This window comes from Ruditapes philippinarum, unplaced genomic scaffold (assembly GCF_026571515.1).
Source record: "Ruditapes philippinarum isolate M1 unplaced genomic scaffold, ASM2657151v2 ctg2259_1_1_1_1, whole genome shotgun sequence".
NCBI lineage: Eukaryota > Metazoa > Mollusca > Bivalvia > Venerida > Veneridae > Ruditapes > Ruditapes philippinarum.
The window spans coordinates 153,753-175,658 of record NW_026866331.1 but is presented as its reverse complement, the minus strand read 5'-3'; the positions used below and the strand labels follow the sequence as shown (position 1 = coordinate 175,658).

Sequence of the window (21,906 nt, the reverse complement as noted above, 5' to 3'; positions counted from 1 at the left end):
CAAACGGCATTGCAACCCACATTAATAAACAAAAAGATGTAAAAATATTAAAAAATATCCCTTACTGCATTAGTCACGCAGTAGAAATATGCTGATAACTATGGCAAATCACACACAACATGAATATTATTACCTGAATCCTTCAACTTTTCTTAAAAATCATTACATATTTCTTAAGTTAAATTTTATTGAATTTTATTTTGGTTCATCTGGAGGCATGCAGCTTTAAATGCCTTTTTAGTTAAACTGGGCTAAAAATCTCATAAAAATCAATTTTCAATTCAATTCTTTCTTTTATATTCTGTATTATCTTCTGCACATTTTATGTTACAAATGTTCAAGTAATCAATGGAAGAATTAAAATTTTTAAGCTTTTAAACCTCAGTGTAGATTCTTTAAAACTTTTGTTTGGAGAACTATAATTTTAAAGCTATTGTTTGGTGGTACTGACTGTAACACAGGTAGTCAATTGAGGTAATTCACAAGTACAGTACCAATATTTGACAATGATGGCATAAAGAGGGTTAGTAATAGGAAACCTTTTATTTAATATGTGCGCATGCGATAGCTAAAACATTGCCATGTGATATTCTGTGCGTATGCAATAGCTATAGTACTTGTACAGGCATGAATTCTTCCAATTCAATATGAATTGCTCCAAATTTAAAGCTGGGCATGTAAATGACACAAATTCAGCAGGGCAAGAGTTTCATACCTGAATAGTCATTGTAGACGAATAATTATCATTATGTAAATATTAGTATGTGAACAAGTTGTTAGTAGTAAAAAAATGACATAATTTGGAAAACATGATATACATTTGTAATCAAAATAATTCACATATAGACAAAATAAGCTGTTTTAGTTACCTTTCTGCAGAAAGATTCTTTTTTTAAGTGAACACTAACACACTAAACTACAAATCATGGATCAAGAGGAAAGTACCTTAAAGGGTGGATCTAATTAGTAGATTTAATTAATGATAAACAACATAACATGTATATTATGCATTTTGAGAAAAAAATACGAGTGTTAAAATTTATTTAGATCTAACTACTGCAATATATTCTACAACTGATTTTGAAAAAAAAAATGAAATCTATAAATATAAATAGTTGTTCAACTCACGGGGAACAAAAAATTCACCTATTCCTCAGTAAGCTAAAAAATTACTTTCACATTTATTCAAATCTTAAATAAAAGGTAAAACATACACTTTTTAAAGATCTGTCACTCAGTGCTTAATCACATGAAATTTTGTGATCTGCATGGGGCAGAAAACCCAATACAAAAGATGGTTCTGGAAGTATTCTTTTATTCCATATTTTCTTTTTAATAATTCTAATGTTTGTAAAGCATAAATAGAATGTTTTTTTTAACAAAAATAAATGGCTTTATTACACTCCTGTGCCACGGATTATGTGATAAAATATGTAATCATTAAAATATATGCATTTATTTCTTATTGTAAAATTTAACTTAAACTTTATGGAAAATGAATTTTTTTATTACCTCCCTTTATTTACATGAAATGTTAAATTCGGTAATGTCTTTATAAATAATGCTTTTTGGAACCTACAATATTGATAAATCTTAATTTGAGCATCATATTTATGATTTAAAACCATGAGAAAATTGTGAAACAGGATCTTTAAAAAGTTATGGAACCATGAACCATGTATGTATCTTTTTTTTCCTGTACCAAACAGATCACAAAAAGTCACATGGTATAGACAGCATGTATCATATAACAAAACTAAGCATGAAATAACTATCATGTAAAACCTGAGTATTTAATACATAAATGGTTAATTTAAACTTGCATGGGTGTTTCTTTAATGCTTGCTTAATGTAATGTCCTTGCCTTTAACTTTTTCTGCACGAAAATCAACTCTGATGGTATACTAGCATTAATAAATTAATATTTTGTACATGAAATGTTCAAATCTATCACAATTTAATGCCATATAAATAATCCGTCTTTGTAATTTGAGCAAACTTCTTAGGTAACACTAAATAATCTTGATGTAAATAATGTTTCTTAATGTCAAAAATAAAGCCATTGCATTTTTTAAAAATAATTTTACTACAAAAATGTGTCCTAAACAAAGTTGTGAAAGAATGTTAACTTTTAATTTTTTTGAGTATTTTACATTATATCTTCATCATAATTTGCTATATTATAACATATCCACGTAAATTTACTAAAATTTTCATTTACACTAATGTCAGTGAATAAATCATTTCTGAAAAAAAATACCTTAACAATAATTACAATAATAACTTAAATAATGAAATTGATAAGTTTACAAGCTAATGACTGGCAACAAGTATCTTTGCTATTCCATGTTATAAAATAGTGTGAGTGCTTAGAGTGCTTGAGGATATAGGAAAATATAAACGGCTTACTGTTGATAAACAATCTTACATACACATTCCAGAGGTCTTCACAACTTTAAACTTTTAGGTTGATTCATTCTGACACAATACTTCATGACAGTTCTAAATTCCAAACACAACATGCTAATGATTCAAAATAAGCAATATGCTAATTTAATATAAATAGATATGTACTTATAATTACGTACATACTCATACTTCTCATTATTATCTAAACATTTAAAATTTCTGTACTAAATAAGTTAACACAAAAAGAGATATGCAAATGCAAAGTTATTTGATTCTGTCATATTTAACAACATAAATGTGACATGACTGTGTATTTGTATACATGTATGCCACTGAGACTATAACCTTACATATGTGTAGAAAGATATGTTACTGACCATGTAGCAGTTTATTCGAAACTTGTTTATATGTACAAGCAAATATCATTCAAGTAAGCTACTTGAATGACACTGGAAGGATAATCTGCATCAAGATAATAAGTAATAATCCTAACAAAGATTATCAGTTACACTAATTAATGTATTCTCCCTGATGCTGCTTCTTTCATAAGCTAATGATATGGAGGTTTAACATAATTAAAAGTTGGAAGATCTATTTCAGCATCAGTGATATTGACCTACAACAAATGCTTTCTCCCTGACGCTGCTATTTCAACAGCTAAAGACTTCATATTTGGCTTAAAGTAAGTAGAAGTTGGAAGATTTTTTTTTTAGCATCAGTGATATTGACCAAATCAACCTAAAACCCCACACAAGTATAAAGGTGTATGTATTTATCAACGTGAAACCTCGCACAAGTGTAAAGGTCAATGACCCAATCAGCCTCAAACCCCACACAAGTGTAAAGGTCAATGTATTGACTAAATCAACCTAAAACCCCACACAAGTGTAAAGGTCTATGCATTGACCAAATCAACCTAAAACCCCACACAAGTGTAAAGGTCAATGCATTGACCAAATCAACCTAAAACCCCACACAAGTGTAAAGGTCAATGCATTGACCAAATCAACCTAAAACCCCACACAAGTGTAAAGGTCAATGCATTGACCAAATCAACCTAAAACCCCACACAAGTGTAAAGGACAATGTATTGACCAAATCAACCTAAAACCCCACACAAGTGTAAAGGTCAATGCATTGACCAAATCAACCTAAAACCCCACACAAGTGTAAAGGTCAATGCATTGACCAAATCAACCTAAAACCCCACACAAGTGTAAAGGACAATGTATTGACCAAATCAACCTAAAATTCCATGCAATGATAAAGGTCAATCAACCTGAAACCCTACACAAGTGTTAAGGTCAATGTATTTACCCAATCAACCTGAAAAACCCTAAACAAGTGTAGAAGTTTGTCTATAGTACCAACAGACCAAAGACATTAGACAATAAACTGAAATGAGAAAGTGTAAGTCCCAGTAGGTGTGATTAAAGAACAGAATGAAGGACAAATTGGTAACATTATCCTTCAGTGACAAAAAATTTCAAGAGCATTAAAAAACTAACAACAACAACACAACATAATTAAACAGTCAAAATATTTCTAAAACAAAACACTGTCTAATTAACTGCTTTTTGATGCTTTGTCTTTCTTCACAGGAAAGATTATTCTTTGCAGGAAATTGTAGTAGACTATAGCTCCAAATGACAGCAAATGTAACCACCAAAACAATGACCTACAATAAAAAGAAAATGAAACAATATCTTAATTCAGTGCTTCAAAAATCTTTATAATCTAACAATATCCAGCAATAACATCTTATCTTTAAATACAGATTAAAGATCTCCTAGCCCTTAAGCGGCTGGATTTCTTAAAATGGACTTGCCCAGCTTCCATTTTTGAGATTGTCCAGACTGCACTCATATTGAAGGCTTAGTGCAATGGTGTGCCATATGACATAAAGATGGAGTTACAACTCTTTTGCACCAAGCTGTTGATAGATTTATTATGCAGGCTGGCCTTGCTCTACACTGGTGGCTTTAAGGTAAATCATTTAAAGTTTGATTTTCAGTAGGCTTAGGATAAAACATCATTCAAACTTATCAAAAAGACCAATTGTTTTCCGCCAAATTGCAAGAAATTAGATAATCATTCTTTGCCTCCTTTGTTTAAACTTATGTATTACTAGTAATTAATCTATAATTAAATATCTAGAACTTGCATTTATATGTAATTGGTAAGACACAAAAAAGGGTCATTATTTCATCCAAGAAATTTAATTATGTCAAAAGCATAAAGGTAATTAATAGAATGTAAAATGGACTATAAGACTTTTTGTACATGTTTGAGAATCAATCTCGATCATGCCTGCAGAAAAAGCTCTAACTCTTGAAATAAAATTCAGAAAGAAGAAAAACGTTTTTTCCTATATCTTTATTTTTTTTCCTATATCTTTATGTAAGTGCAAGTCAAAACAGTCAGGCAAGAGGATGAAAGCTCTGGATCAAATCATTTAATGTTAGTTTTTGTTCTCATGACTGGCTTGACAGAAATGGAAAATTGTTGAATAATATTACAATTCTAAAGTCCTAAGAAATCTTCTGAGTATCTAAGTACTCTGTCAGAAGCATGACCAAGTACTTGAGTACTGAAATCGGCACTTGTTTCCATCCGTACTATGAATCAATGCTAATTTGTGTAAACTTCAATTAAATTTCATTTTTGTACTAGAATTAATTTAAGTTTTTATTTTACATAAGACAGTTATTGTTCTATATTTCAGACATTTTCCTATATTTCAGATATATTTCCTATCAGTTCAGTAGCAATAGTTCCGTAATACTACCCAGATTCAACATAAATTGCACAAGCAATACCAGGTATATCTCTTTGCTGTTAATAACAAACAGATTTAATTGCTGAAGCTCCAAATTTATGATGAGGAAGAATACTGATAGAGGACTATTACCAAGAATACAGAGACTATACAATTGTATCTCTCCACTGTTGCCAGTGGGTAGTAACACAAGAGCTGTCCATAGGAAAGCATGATCAACTTCTATTATAAATACTTGCCTGGGAGTGGGAATGATGGTCACAAACAAGTATTTAAAGTTTCATAACATTACCTCAAAGAGTATAGGATATAAGTGGGGCAATACAAAAAACTTTACAAAATTTTTAAAACAACATGCTTCCAGATTTATGCTTATTTCAATGAAAATTTTTTATATGAATTTAAAAGGAAAATACTGTTAAGTGAACAAAGAAAGTAGCAATCCATGTAAATTACCAAAGACTCTGGTCAAAATATGCAAAAATATCCCTTGCTGCGATATAGTAACGCAGTAGAAATATAGTGATAGACTTTTTTAAATATTTGAATCATCTGGAGGCATGCAGCTTTATGTCGAAAAAAGGGTATAATTTAGTCAAAATCCTTGACAGATTTATGTACTAACAAGTATTTTAAGTTTCAAGGCAATACCTCAAAAAGGGTATAGATAGTAAATGAGGTCGTTCAAAAAACTTAACCAAAAGTGTGATTGAGATGCCAACACCAACACCCAGGTGAGTATGAAAGCTCTCCTTATCTCCCAATAATATAAAAGTAATAATCAAGCTAATAATTCTGGTAAAGAAACAAAACTTACGTGTACAAAGCTAAGCTAGCTCTCACTTCCAGAAGAGAAAAAGACCCTACCATTATAACGTTAGCAAATCGTGTAAAAGTAAAAGTTACACAATCATAGAAGAACTGGAGGTTTGAAGACTGTATAAAATATGGCCTTATGTTGCGTCGTATCTAGAAAAGAATAACAGTAGAAGCGTGCTGGGTTTGATTTATAGATGAAAATTAAGGTGCATAAAAACCTGTATGATATTGTTATGTTAGATAGAAATAATAAAGGGGAAAATGTGATTCCTTGGCTTATACCTGCAAGACCATAGAAAACATGCAAGCAATATCAAATATTGTTGAAATACGTTAGTCATACATGTAAAGGAGGAAATGGAGAAAAAAGTTGTATCTCTGGCTAATTATGCCTGTAAGAATGAAAACATGCAATATTATTATGTTATATACAGTACATGAATATTGATAATGCCAATGCACCAACCTATTGTAACACTGCCCCACCCATCCACCCCACACACCTCCATCCAACCCCAAATTCATAGGAGTGCTTGAGTAAGCAGGAGTAATGAGCCAATTTTATAACCTCATCAATGTTGTTGTAAAAATTGCCAGCAATATGTATATGAAGTATGGGGCTTTAAAGTCAAGATTTCACAATATTACTGTCACTACAGGGTTGAGCAATTTCTAGGTATTTCAAAAACCATAAGTCAAAATCCCTACAGTGGTGGAGCAGGAGTTAAATATGATTGGTACATTACATTGTGTCATCTGAAGAAAAAGAAAGTTCACATAAAAAAGAGATTATATTCAAGACATAGTCAAGTTGTAAGACCACATATAAGACTTCACCAAGCTGGTTAAAGCTAGGACTGTTGGAACGTTACTTGAGATGCTATTTTGTATTAAATTTTTATAAAAACAAGAGCACAGCATGTGGTATAAATGCTTGTATATTAGGGCAATGACTATCTCAATAACCAAATTTTCATATATATTCTAAGTTAAAAAGGTACATAACTCCTAAAAATATTACTTTCAGAATAATGTCCCTTGTCCAACAACTGTGCCTTGTCATGATAAGCAAGCATTCCAGGTTTCATATTGATAACTTTAAAACTGTATGAGTAATGGGCTACATGACAACAACAACAATGTTGACAACACAGAAGTTCTACTTTTTTTCCAAGCATAAAAGCTTTATGGAAAACTTTCCATAAATTATCAATGAAGGTATTTCTAAATGCACCTTGTATACTTATACTTGGTCTCAACAACAATTTCATTTTATAACTTTGTTATTTTTATTAATTGAGACTAATTGCTGTTTTTGATACTACCCCAATACCCCATCAACTATCAAACTACAAAAAAAATTTCAATGTTCTACACCATTGAATTTATCAATGTTTTTTGCGCAATAAAACTTTTAACTTAGCCAAATGTGTAACAAGCTAAATAGATTTCTTACTGATATTAAAGAATTAAACGCTTACAAAAATCTTGACAATGATAAATTGGCCGCCATATAAAAATTTATAAAGCTATTTGCCTACATAAATTGCAAATAAATAAACAACCTTAAAAAGCTATTTGCCAACATTAATTGCAAATAAATAAACAACCTTAAAAAGCTATTTGCCTATATAAATTGCAAATAAAATAAAAAAAAATTTACTTGATAACAATGAAAGGAACAGTATTTCTAAACTAGTAGTCAACATGATAAAAATCATTGTTAGTACAATATAACCCTATTCAAATTGTGTAATAAACTGTTCCATTTTTTACTTACCCGTACAGAGGGATAGAATATTTGGTTTCAAGAAGAACAAAGGACAATATAAAATAGCTATTTGCAAATCTTGTGAACCAAAATGTAATAAAGTCGTAGAAATTAGTATGCACTGTCGATTGCAAAAAATAGGGTCGTATATTCCGCCGTACCTATGAAAAAGTAAATGTTAATATTAGTAATATTACAAAATTGTATGAAAATACTCAATATAGTTATATACAGTAAACTTCACATATAGCGAACACGGTTATAGCGAACTTCCGGTTATAGGGAACAATTTATTTTGGCTTGAATTTTGACCTTCTTTATTTAATATAAAAATATATGGTTATAGCGAACACAGATATAAGGTATTATCGCTAATAAGGAACTCATTTCTTAGTCCCAATTTAGTTAATAGTACAGAAAATTACACTTTTATAACGAACTCCAAAATATTGGCTATTCGTAAATAGATCCCGCATTTTCAACTTTCGTTTTCATTCGCACGGATTAAAACTCGGGCGAATGTACCGTTTATCGTTGTATGTACTTCAATACATCTATTCAAATGAATTTGTATAGTTTTTTATTTAGGATATTTTTAGCATGAGCTCTTTTCACCAAGATAAAACGGTTATTTATTTATTTTCTTCAATAGTTTTGCTCGAGTAAAATAATTATAATAATTTATAATCGGTTTTCAACATAATCATGCATGCCTGCAAGCATGATCCATTGCAAACTGCAAAGTACGCTTGATTTAAATGAAGAGTAATCTTTATCTGACATTAGTAAAAGTCCCCCTTAAATTATAAAAGAGGATACTGTATTCAAAATAAAAGGAAGGAAAAATCGAAAATCTTGTTTATTCTAAATCATGGAAAGAAAACGAAAAGAGTTTAGAAACAAAATATTATATTTTATGTGAAATTGAGATAGGGGGTAAAACTAAAACTGAAATAGCAATGATTTTCAAATTCCAAAAAGTACACTCTCGATAATTGTGTCTAAAATATAAATAAATGACTAATATTTATATTTCTTAATCAAATGCTCTTCAAAAATGTCGGACAATGGTAAACAATCAGTTCGTTATATGTTAATCTGTTTGCAAAAGAAAAACTCCTGATTAAGGAACTAATTCGCTATATGCTTACAAGGAACTCCAGATATAAGAAACAGGTTTTGAATGTCCCAGTGAGTTTACTGTAGTCAACATCTCTAAATCCTCGTCATCACTAATTTCACGGTTATGACATTTTTCAATGTGGTAGGCATTTTCAACACTCAAAGTTGACCTATTTTAGTTAAACACATGAACAACCAAGTTTTCAGTCAAAACTTTTTAAATCTGTTTTAGCATAATAGACCAAAATTTTACTTGTTTCTGAAAAAAGTCCCGATAGTTAAAATTGTGTGTGTCTAAAAACAACTAAAAGGTCATTTTCCAAATGTTCTTGTATGCAGAAAAAAATAATTTTGTGTTACAAAGGTGAAGATATCTTGACAGCTTTTAAATAAACTTTAACCGTAACATGGAAAATTTAGTGCATATCATATTTACTGTGAGATTAATGATGACCTGGTCTGCATGTACGTCTGACCCATTAAATCTTGTTTTCATTTAATATGTCAGCGCTTCCTTGTGAAATGTAAGGGAAAATAATTAAATGTTACAATTAATAACAATTATTTGTAAGGTCAAATCATTCATTGTTTTCACTTATTGTTAAGAAGCTTTACTTAAGCAAGCTATGAGAACAGTATACATGTATTCTGATTACAATAATTGTATTCAAATATAAATTATTTGTTTACAAAAAACAATTATATATAACAATACTTATAAATACATGTATATGTGTGAAAACAATCAAAATTTATACACAATAATTACAATTTATGAACACAATGTAAAATATTGATACTTATAATGTTAAGTTATGTTTAACAAAACATCTTAATAGTTATTTAATAGCTCTTATTCTAAAATGACATGCTAGTTTTCTTTTAATACACAAAGGAAGAACATATGGGTATATAACTGTCAATGTACACAGCTGTCCTTTTTTAGAAAAGCCCAAAAGATTAAACTGGCATTAGAAGTAACTTTAACTTAAACAACAATAGTGGTCCCTTTTTTGGCATGTTTTAATCAAAACAATTGAGCCCCTTTAAGGTATTGACAGTTTTCAGTTTTCAACATTGTAATGTGCAGGAATATACCACATATAGATTTGTCCTTTGTGGTCAATTATTATGCATTAAAACTTGAAAGCAGCATTCAATAGCCAATCAAAATTGCTAACACATACTTATTCTGAGGTTAGTACATGTAAATAACTGAAAATGAACAATGTACCTTATTCTAAATTTTCATTAATGTGCCAAGATGTGCACAAATCAAATTATTTTAGTAATCATTTTTCTTTCATATAATAAAAGCATTCAAATGCACAAGTAACCCTATGATGATACAAGTAATCAAGCACATTAGTTCAATTATTATCCCCTGCCGCATCATACATATCACTTTGTATTATGTACCAGGCAGCAAATGGCAATAATTCAAATTTATATAAAAAGAGTTAAGATTCTTGAACACTGCCTTTTACTTAAATGTGATCTACCTATCTGTGAATTTCAACCTCATATCTATTACTTTTGAGCTATGCCCCAGACAAAAACAAAATTAAAGCATAAAAAATTACAAAGGGCAAAAACTCCAGATGTAATCATAAATGAAGTTTTTAAATAGGTTTTCTTTTTTATGTACCAAGTTTTAGGTAAAGTGTGACCAACCTACAGATTAACAGATTTTCTAATGAAATGGCTTGTGTGTGGCTACTCTAATGTTCTATTAGCCACATAAAACCATTTTAGCCACATGAAATCAAATAAAATTTACAGTAACTTATCATTCTCACAGTCATTTCAGTATCCATTTTTCCTGTAAGAAGGATCTGAAGGGCTGGACAATCAATGCCAAATGGGAATAACAAGAGTGTTCAGTGAGCACATGAGTCGCCTGATGATAGTCAATTAAGCTATTGTATTGAGGACTGATTGGACAGTTTATTCCCCTTTATGTTGTGATTTCTTGAGGTCTATTAGGTTTTGATGAGTACTCTACAGCAGATGACACAAAAAATCATTTCCTCCTTGTTCAAGTAATTTTACTTACTAAAACTTTGGCTTGAAATACTTATAATAGTTGCCTTTCATGATGCAGAAATTTTTTTATTTGGTCATGTGATCTCAAACAAATACAAATTTATAAAGCTTACCAGTCTTGCAGCTGTTGTAAAGAGAGCTGCAGTGAGGAACGCCATGTAATACCCGGGATAAAATCCGTGCCAAAATGCACTAATTATAAATACTGCCCATGTAGCAATGGAGGCGGGGCATCTCTCGTATACACTATATCTCAACCAATGAGCTGTTGTCACATTCCATGAATCTACATTCACTTTAAGACTTGTACACGTCTGCAAAATGATAAAAGATTGACTTAGTACTAAGCATGATTACTCCTCCTGTTTCTTCAAAATAGGAAATAGTGTGCTGCTGTAAAATGTACAAATATTTGAGAGTACCTGTAAATGATGGATTTCTGACATTATGTTGAAATTATCAAATAATGATACCTATACCTGACAGAATTGATTGAGTAAATCTCACAGTACAAAACCTGTAGCTCATAGATTTAAACATTACGTAGCACTTTTAAGATTGTTTCTTTTTCTCTCTCTTTTTTTTTTGAAGGATTTTACAAAATGTAAGTAACACTAATAGTGCAAAGGTCATATGTTGACTTTCAATCTTCACTGGTGGAAGAAAACCTCTTATGCACCTGTAGTTGGTGGATTTCAACATTATCAAGCAAATAATTCAGTACCTGTAACTGTCACACTTAAACATTATTTAGAAAATCTTTAGTTACTTTACCTCTAGTTGATAGATTTTAACATTATCTAGCAAATCCCACTTAGAATTTCCTTTATCATCATAACCAGAAAATCCTAGTCCACATGAGTTATTCACCAATTCACCTGCAAACAGTGAAGTACATGTTATAGCTATATCATTTTATGATTCATTCATAAGGAATATTGTTAAGTCTTAATAAGTCTTAAGTCTTTCTTCCTGTGGACATATAACATTTACATATTGGAAAGGTACTAAAACAAGGAGTTTTGTTGTTGTTTTACACGTCACACCAACACAGTATAGGTCATATGGCAACTTTCCTGCTTTACTGGTTGAGGTACCTTTTCTTAAATTATTTCAAGCACTTACAGGCTATGCACCTGAGTAGAACCACTGACGTTCCGTAAATTGCTAGATAGCTTCCTCACATGACAGAATCCAAAGTCCCTGCTGGGATTCAAACCCACAGCGGTGAGGAGCAAATGGTTTGAAGTCAACAACCTTAAAACAAGGAGTTAGTAAGTACATGTACACTTTCTCATGCTCAAAAACTGGTGCTTACATAAAAATTATTTTTATCTTACCTAGTTTCCAGGCAAAGTAATACATTGGTCTATGCATGGTCATGGAGCATAGCAAATAAAAATTCCTGTATATCCATGTTGTATTGTACAGAAAGTCATCATCTACAAAATAAACACAACTTCTTAACATCAACATCCCTTTATTTGTATGAACAGCTTGCTCTACTTTGAATTTGGAATGGTTCATTGCTATCTTATCAAGTTTTGATAATAAATAGCATACATTTGTTTGTTTCTTTGTGATACTTTGAGTCACGCCAACTCTGCAAAAGTCACATAGCAACATTCAAGATTACTGATGGAGCAAGATCTTTGGTGCCACTTTGTGCGTTATTTCAGGCACATGCAGGCACCTGACCTTCTATCAACTAGTTGGATAGCTTCCTCACATGAATGTATCCCAAGTCTATTGCAGGGTTAAACCCCTGCAGTGAATGGGCAAGTGATTTATAGTTCAAGGACTTAACCAAGGGGGGGGGGTGTTGCCTGAGAGCCCTTGAGTAGATAAAATTGAGCAAGAAACAGTACAAAGTTTTGGATTGACATCACATAATAAACATAGCACTTATATGATCACAATGAACATTCCAACCTTTAAAACTTAAACAAGCTATACAGAAATAATATTAGCACTAAAATTAAAATGCAAAAAGTCTTAACGCCTGCCCTGAGGTAGGTGCTAATCTTTATAAGAAACTATTTGAAATTGTGAAAATATTGTCTAATTGGAAGAGAAAAAGTGAATAGTTGGTACAGTTAATGCAAAAACCATCCAGATATACTATCAAAATGCAAAAATATCTTCTTCAGTAAGGTGGTGGAAATTTGTTGTTAAAAATAGTAAATTCAGTCTATAAACAATTTTGCATAAAGCATGTACAGAATCATATGTATAGTGGTGAATAATCATTTATTTTTTAGGATCTAGTAAAAATTTGAATTATTGAAACCTTGTTTATTCATCTAGTGACAAACAGCTTAACCCCTTTCATGTAAATACCTTAAACTGCCTCAACCATCTTCCAATCTTGGAAAAATCATTTACGATGTATCGTTTATTGGGAAAATTTTGAAATAAGTAGTGACTGAATAGCAAACAGTGCAGACCATGATCACAGACATTACTAATGTGCTGGTTCATCTTGGTCTGCACTACTTGCACTGGTATATTCTGTTGATGAAACTTAAAGGCCCATCATGCCTCAGAAATGCTATGTTAACATTATTAAACACATGTTTGACATTTTCTGAAGAGTTTTTTTTCAAAACATAGATTTCTGAGGTATGATGTGCCTTTAAGATGTGTTATAAGTTACCTTTCATACGTGACCATGGCGCTATGAATGGTTCCATCATCATCAATGCCCCCAGTATAACTACAGTCACTAGTTTTTGTAGAAATACCTCCTGTCAATTAGAAACTCATAATCATTGCAACTATTTCTTCATGCTCTAAACACTTTACAACTGGTATTAATTCAAAATTTAATCTCAATTGCTTCATCTAAACAAGAGGGACATGATGGCCCTAGATCGCTCACCTGACCCATCAAACTCATCCAAACAATTAACTAGACAAGCATTCTGACCAAGTCTCATGACAGGTGAGTCAAAAATGTGGCCACTACAGTGTTAACAAGGATTATCCATATTTGAGCAGTGTGACCTAGTTTTTTACCCAGGTGACCCATATTCAAACTTGACCTAGAAATCATCAAAACAAACTTTCAGACCAATTTCCAGGATACTTGGATCAAAACAGTAGCAACTAGAGTGTTAACAAGATTTTTCTATTTTTAGCTCCGGTGACCTAGTTTCACATGCCATTTCGAACTCATCCGAGCAATTACCTAGACAAGCATCCTGACCAAGTTTGATGATAATTGAGTCGAAAATGTGACCACTAGAATGTTAACAAGGTTTTTCCTTATTTGGGCCGCGTGACCTAGTTTTTCATCCAAGATGACCCATGTTCGAACTTGACTTAGAAATCATCAAAACAAACGTTCAGACTAATTTACAGGATATTTGGTGTTAACAAGATTTTTCTACTTTTAGCTCCGATGACCTAGTTTTTCATCCGAGATGACCCATGTTCGATTTAATCCCAGCAATGACCTTGACAAATTTCCTGACCAAGTTTGATGACAATTGAGTCAAAATTGTGACCACTAGAGTGTTAACAAGGTTTTTCTATTTTTAGCTCCTGTGACCTAGTTTTTCATCCGAGATGACCCATGTTCGAACTCATCCGAGCAAGTACCTAGACAAGCATCCTGATCAAGTTTGATGACACTTGTGTCAAAAATGTGACCGCTAGAGTGTTAACAAGATTTTTCTATTTTTAGCTCCTGTGACCTAGTTTTTCATCTGAGATGACCCATGTTCAAACTCATCCAAGCTATCACCTAGACAAGCATCCTGACCAAGTTTGATGATGATTGAGGCAAAAATGTGACCGCTAGAGTGTTAACAAGGTTTTTCTATTTTTAGCTCCGGTGACCTACTTTTTCATCCGAGATGACCCATGTTCGAACTCATCCAAGCTATCACCTAGACAAGCATCCTGACCAAGTTTGATGATGATTGAGGCAAAAATGTGACCGCTAGAGTGTTAACAAGGTTTTTCTATTTTTAGCTCCTGTGACCTAGTTTTTCATCCGAGATGACCCATGTTCGAACTCATCCAAGCTATCACCTAGACAAGCATCCTGACCAAGTTTGATGACACTTGTGTCAAAAATGTGACCGCTAGAGTGTTAACAAGATTTTTCTATTTTTAGCTCCTGTGACCTAGTTTTTCATCCGAGATGACCCATGTTCAAACTCATCCAAGCTATCACCTAGACAAGCATCCTGACCAAGTTTGATGATGATTGAGGCAAAAATGTGACCGCTAGAGTGTTAACAAGGTTTTTCTATTTTTAGCTCCGGTGACCTAGTTTTTCATCCGAGATGACCCATGTTCGAACTCATCCAAGCTATCACCTAGACAAGCATCCTGACTAAGTTTGATGATGATTGAGGCAAAAATGTGACCGCTAGAGTGTTAACAAGGTTTTTCTATTTTTAGCTCCTGTGACCTAGTTTTTCATCCGAGATGACCCATGTTCGAACTCATCCAAGCTATCACCTAGACAAGCATCCTGACCAAGTTTGATGATGATTGAGGCAAAAATGTGACCGCTAGAGTGTTAACAAGGTTTTTCTATTTTTAGCTCCGATGACCTAGTTTTTCATCCGAGATGACCCATGTTCAAACTCATCCGAGCTATCACCTAGACAAGCATCCTGACCAAGGTTTTTCTATTTTTAGCTCCGATGACCTACTTTTTCATCCGAGATGAGCCATGTTCGCATGTTCGAACTCATCCGAGCTATCACCTAGACAAACATCCTGACCAAGTTTGATGATGATTGAGGCAAAATTGTGACCTCTAGAGTGTTAACAAGGTTTTTCTATATTTAGCTCTTGTGACCTAGTTTTTCATCAGAGATGACCCATGTTCGAACTCATCCGAGCTATCAACTAGATAAGCATCCTGACCAAGTTTGAAGATGATTGAGGCAAAAATGTGACCGCTGGAGTGTTAACAAGGTTTTTCTATTTTTAGCTCCGGTGACCTAGTTTTCAATCCGAGATGACCCATATCCGAACTCATCTGAGCTATCACCTAGACAAGCATCTTGACCAAGTTTGATGATGATTGATGCAAAAATGTGACCGCTAGAGTGTTAACAAGGTTTTTCTATTTTTAGCTCTTGTTACCTAGTTCTTCATCCGAGATGACCCATGTTCGAACTCATCCGAGCTATCAACTAGATAAGCATCCTGACCAAGTTTGATGATGATTGTGGCAAAAATGCGACCACTAGAGTGTTAACAACTAAATGTGAACGGACGACGGACAACGGACAATCATCGATCCTAAAAGCTCACCCTGAGCATGCTCAGGTGAGCTAAAAACTGATAAAGACTCGATTCATTTCTGAATCACTCCCCAGCCGATTTTTTCTACTAACAGATCTCTGTGATATGAGGAAATTGTAAGGTTAAAAAATTGATATCATAGCTGAATGGCAAATATTTTAACCACCATGTCAAGTCAGTTGACAATATTTCAAGTTCAATAAAAGTTTTTAATGCAGAAATGTTTAGAATGTCAATATGTCAGTTATTTTATTGGGTCCCAGTCACACCGGCACAGCAAAGTCCACTTTTAAGCTTTACTGATTTAAAAAGCCCTCGGGTGCCCCTTCTTGCATTGTTTCAGGCACAAGTTGGGCACCTGAATAGAACCATAGAAATGTAATGTCTTTATTCATAAATGGACTATATTCCTATAAATGTTTACTTTACTATTTACCATGAAGTGTTTTTAGGATAAATTTTTCTCATACATACCTTTGGTGAAGGAATATCCTGAAAAATAGAATAAGCAGCTGGTGATATGACAATAGAAACAATGATTATGAAAATGTATGTTTTAACAACAAGATAAAGGTACTGTATACAGTGTAATCAGGAATGACATTTTAGATTCTGCTAGATATGCCTTAAAATGAAATGTATAAGCAATTGAAAATGAAATGCCTTTGATCCCTTATTGTTTGCATTTTGGGCCAGTGGCCTTTCATTATAAATAAAATGATACGGTATTGTATTGTATTGCCTGAATAGTCTTGCCAAACAGTTATTGGAATTAATTTCTTTAAAGGTGAAAAAATTTCTTTAAAGGTGAATAAATTTAAGTCCCAAGACATTAATTTTGTAATGTTTGCTGTATAGACAGGATTTTGTCTCTGGACATAAACTGAAAATATTTACTTCTTAAAACACACAGCTTTTACTCATAAGCATCTGTAATTATCTTCGACTTTTCTGTGCTTCCATCCGTTGCATACTTTAACAGGGAATTTTACTGTGACCTCTGGCAATTGGCTTAACAGATATGTATTTTATGGAATTCTGAATTCCTCTACAACAAATATGAGTAGAGACTTTAAATAATGTATAACAAAAAAACACTGTCACTGTTGCAGAACCTTCATCTGCAGCTTGTATTTGCCTCTCATGCATTAACTTAGACCAGATCACATGACACATCATGTGATCTAGGCAGAGAGAAAACCACTCCAGCACAATGTATGTTAATGATAAAAGATAATCTTTTAAACAATTCAATTTTATACCATGTAAAAACATATCACCTTATTATTGCTATTTTCCGAGTTAGAAGTATAACAAGAGCCATCTATAAAAGCACAATAATCCTTGTAAAACACTAGGGGGCCACACATCACATTGTGGAAACTGAATATGTAGCTGTAATAGGTCAGTAAATCAGGCATTTCTCTGTGAAAAGAGTAACCAAATATTAATACAACCTACAAATCTATGTCTATGTGTCGGTTTATCTGTCAGAGTAAATTTAAAGTGTATCAAACTATATATGGAAAAAAATGTTTAAAACACTAAGACATTTAAAAAAAATTTATAAACATATAGTGTATTATATTCTTAAATAGTTTTAGTAAGAATGGTATCTACTATTTAACGCACAAGTATAATCTATATCATATAACAGAGTAAAATTAATTACCATTCCTATAAATGCAACTACCATCCAAATTAACTGACAAAAGTATGCTACATGCATAACACTTTGACATTAAATACAAGTACTTGACTATCAATTTAAAGTGAAACAACATACCTTATTGCTTTAGATTTTTGATTTGGGTTGAGATCTTTCTCTTCTCTGTTTTTACCATCATTTAGGCCAAAAGCGACAACTGTTATCTTCTGAACAGAGATCATTAGTGGTCTGAAAGTACCGTTTTCTGTTACTTGTGACATTTTCAATGATAAATACAATACATTGTCAAGTTTCTGTAATCCATAGCTGCAGAATTTGCTATTAGAATACTTATGACAAATCGTACTACATAAAAATACACTTAAAGAGTGCTTTACTGCCGACTGCTTTAAATAAAATCATCACTTACTACTTGAAATTTTATGTAGAAAACTCCCTATGTGTTACATGTACCAAATATTGTTTCAATGTAAATAAAATATTTTTGACTACACTGCAAATATCACACAGAAAGTACTTGACTTTAATGATCAGAAAGAAAAGTATCATTTGCTTGATAGCAAAATATTCTAAACCAGCCTGGTCACATTTTGTGAGTTTAAAACTAAAAGAGGTAAGCTCTAGTTTATACAGGGAAGAATGCAAGCATATGTCTGCCATTGTTAAGGATGAAGAAAATTCTATTTCATGGTTTACAGTGACATCTTATTCAGCCCCATCCCTTTATTTGTTTGTTTGTTTCATTTTACGCCTTTTCCCAACAGTATTTCAGTCATATAGGCAGGTAGTTTCCTAACCATCGTTCCTGGAGAGTTACACCAGTACTAGACTACCTTCCTCCGCGCTAAACTACCAAAGCATCTCCCGGGGATCGAACCCACGCCAGAGAGGTAACTGGATTAGAAGTCATCGACTCTAACCCCTCGACCACGGAGGTGGCAGCCCCATCCTGTGATGATAGAAATTTCAAGTTTAAACATACCCAGTTATATCCAGTGTGTAGCCACCATAATCTAGGATCATTCTATGTATGTGACACCAAGCAAGATAGCCCATTGCTACAACAAACACCGACACAGGCATCCATTTCTGACCAATAAACTGCAGCAGCACATAACCCAAGGATGCTTGTATAAACAAGTGAATAATCTGACTGAAAACATAAAAATATGTGTTTATTAATATGGAATATTACCAATTATTTGTAAAAAGTAACTACTTAAATACTGGACGAAGGTCATAAAGTGACCGAAACTAGTAGACTCCAATAAAATATTGTAAACTTGCCCTGGTCTTGATGTGTATTACTCTTTATTTTGAACTTGCCTTGGTTTATTCAAATATTGGTAAAGAAGGTTTTTGTATTCTTTTTTATATATGTAAATTATAATATTATTATCCTATCTAAAGGGACTATCTAATGCTAAAAGTATAACCCTTTCAGAACAAGTGGAATATGTTATATCTCCCACTAAAACATAAGCACCATATAAGCTGGAAAGGTAAAAACTTGTGTGTTATCCTCCATATTGCCATGTTGGCAGCTGGTCTATAAATGACTGTTATCCAGCTGATAGCACTTTATTTTGGATTGAACACATTCTAATAAAACTTCAAAATAATGTATATGTATGGATTTTTAGAAGGAAGTGGCTAGCCGTACGGGCCCGTACGGTTAGCCAAAAGTTCTAGCCGTACGTGCGTCACGTACGACTAGCCAGGCCACACTGTATTGGCTATCCGTACTGCACTTTTCAAAATTATATGGAAGTCGAAAATGCATATGTTATTTTGTGTCTTTAAACGAGGATTTTAATCAAGTCCCCGCATTTGTCCTAGTGTTGACTTTAATAAAGATGCTCCGCCATTTTGTAAAAAAATGAATACGAACAAACGTTGTCCTTGATTTTCATGCTTATAATTTGTTGTTTTATTTGTATGAAAGATGAATTGTTAAATCATTTTTGTTAATTAAGCACATGTATCGAATAAATAATGATCGGAGGGGATTAAATAAATAAATAAGTAAATAAAAAGAATACTGAAAAAAAAAAACGGTGAAAGCAAAAATAATTTAATAATTTTTAAATACAGTATAGATAATTTTAAATATCGAACATAAAAGCACAATCAATTAATAAGCCTTAATTAAGGCAAACTTTCCTTAATGATGGACAAACTTCTATACCGTCGGTAATTGACGCAATTATCAGAGCCCAACAACAATTATTTTCGGCGTTTTTTTTTTTGTTTTTTTTTTATTTGAAAATTAAACTAAATGAAACAAAAAATATCAACGTTTTGTAAACTATTTCAATTGATGTTATTTAACTGCAACCAAACGCTATTTTTTCTCGACGTCTTGAGATGACAAAAATATATACAAGGCGATTAATCTCTAAAAAGTAAACATACGAAGACAATTGCTGTGTCTTGTACAAATCCTCGCTTAAAGTCATAAAATAACATATGCATTTTCGACTTCCATATAATTTTGAAAAGTGCCGTACGGCTAGCCAATACAGTGTGTCCTGGCTAGTCGTACGTGACTCACGTACGGCTAGAACTTTTGGCTAGCCGTACGGGCCCGTACGGCTAGCCACTTCCTTTTTAGAACATTATTATTGTGGAAAGGCTAAGAGAGATGGGAAACAAATAACATTTTATTGAAAGCCTTTTAATTTAATATTGTATATAGACCATTTATACATGTAGTACAATTTACCTTCCAAAACAAAACAGGACCAATGCTATACCAAGCAGCAGCTCAACAGCATGTCTCACTCTAGGACTTGTGCTCCTGGGATCTAACATATTGCGGAATGGAATTCCAATAGCCATTGCAACCAGCTGACATACTAGAAAATTTATCTGAAATTAAAGACATAATATTTATCAACAAATAAATAAATGAAATATACAAAATTATTATTTATATGGAAATTAGAGATAGGGCCTACATTAATAAATAGGTGACCACCCCAAGGACTGGAGGAGACCGTGAGGAAATTAATGCATGATTGATTGGAAGAAAAAGAAACGTTCCATGTAAAACATGTTCTTAAATACAATCGAAGTCATTCAATAATCGGGTGGTTTTACAATAGTTAAATAAGCTTACAAAATGTTGGAAAGTCACGTGCAATGTAAAAGTATCCAATATATTTCCTATCCGAAAATATATCAACTTCACATTTATATTTGCTAATGAAAGATACCTGATCGATCGATAATCCAAGTATTGGAACTAATGGTGATAATAGACGTGATCCATAGTAAAAGTCACTGCTTTCGCTGACAGGGGCCATTCTGCTTCAACTTTCTCAGTTTGTGTTTTGTTTCGTCCTACAGAAGTTGTCTAGGTACAACACCACTAAATGTTTAAGGTTGTAAGACACTATTGTAAAAATAAATGTTCACTCACTGACCCCAAAATGTATGTACAAAGAATGATCCTAGCTATATATAGCCTAATTAATTCGGCGTGAACGGTTTGACCCATTTTACAAACTTTTTTTTCAAACAATCAAAGGGAAAAAGACATCGCTCGATGTCTATTTGGCAAGTCTAACTAGTTGGACTAAGCTATAATATATAGACTACTACATATGGTTGCTACACCCCAGACATAACAGGGTATTATTTACACTTGAATTTCTATCATCACACCATCGTCGGGGAACTGCTAAGAATAAAATGTCACTTTAAACTGCGAAATAAAACTTTCTGCACCCCTAAAAATGGCAGAACTTATTTCTTTTAAACCTGGGATCAAATTAATGTTTTCGTCCCAGTTTAAACTAACAAACTAGTATATTTTGCCGTCAAGAAAAAGTTATTTTTCTTTCTGATCATTATTTAGTCAAATAAATACTTTCTGAGAGATATTTGCAGTCAAGTAAACAATATTTTGTTTTAGAAGATAACAGTCGTCGCTTTTGGCCTGAATGATGGTAAAACAGAGAAGAAATTTTCTAATATCAAATTTGAGCATAAAATATCTTTAAGTTTGCCAAAATG

The 21,906-nt window shown here is 32.6% G+C and overlaps 1 protein-coding gene across 2 annotated transcripts; it reads right to left on the bottom strand.

The window, feature by feature from the left end:
* Positions 1 to 65: 65 nt before the first annotated feature.
* Positions 66 to 21,249, bottom strand: LOC132732174 (lysophospholipid acyltransferase 2-like). 2 transcript variants are annotated; one of them, XM_060718546.1, is made up of 12 exons: positions 21,105 to 21,249; positions 20,612 to 20,757; positions 18,869 to 19,039; positions 18,004 to 18,114; positions 17,498 to 17,642; positions 16,692 to 16,709; positions 13,603 to 13,693; positions 12,287 to 12,388; positions 11,721 to 11,824; positions 11,060 to 11,260; positions 7,788 to 7,939; positions 66 to 4,087 (listed from the first exon to the last, which is right to left on the bottom strand). In XM_060718546.1, the coding sequence occupies exons 1-12, from the start codon at positions 21,192 to 21,194 to the stop codon at positions 3,976 to 3,978; spliced, it is 1,443 nt and encodes a 480-aa protein (XP_060574529.1). In that variant the 5' UTR covers positions 21,195 to 21,249; the 3' UTR covers positions 66 to 3,975. The 2 variants fall into 2 exon arrangements, with proteins under 2 accessions (XP_060574529.1, XP_060574528.1); XM_060718545.1 differs by lacking the exon at positions 7,788 to 7,939 and adding an exon at positions 6,006 to 6,157.
* Positions 21,250 to 21,906: the final 657 nt, after the last annotated feature.

Bases quoted from the DNA above. Each gene is read 5' to 3' on its own strand.
- LOC132732174 (XM_060718546.1), bottom strand. From the start codon at position 21,194: ATGGCCCCTGTCAGCGAAAGCAGTGACTTTTACTATGGATCACGTCTA. The intron at 20,758-21,104 runs GTATCTTTCATT...CTTTAATTTCAG, and splicing joins TTGGATTATCGATCGATCAG to ATAAATTTTCTAGTATGTCA. The intron at 11,825-12,286 runs GTAAGATAAAAA...CACTGTTTGCAG, and splicing joins TTACTTTGCCTGGAAACTAG to GTGAATTGGTGAATAACTCA.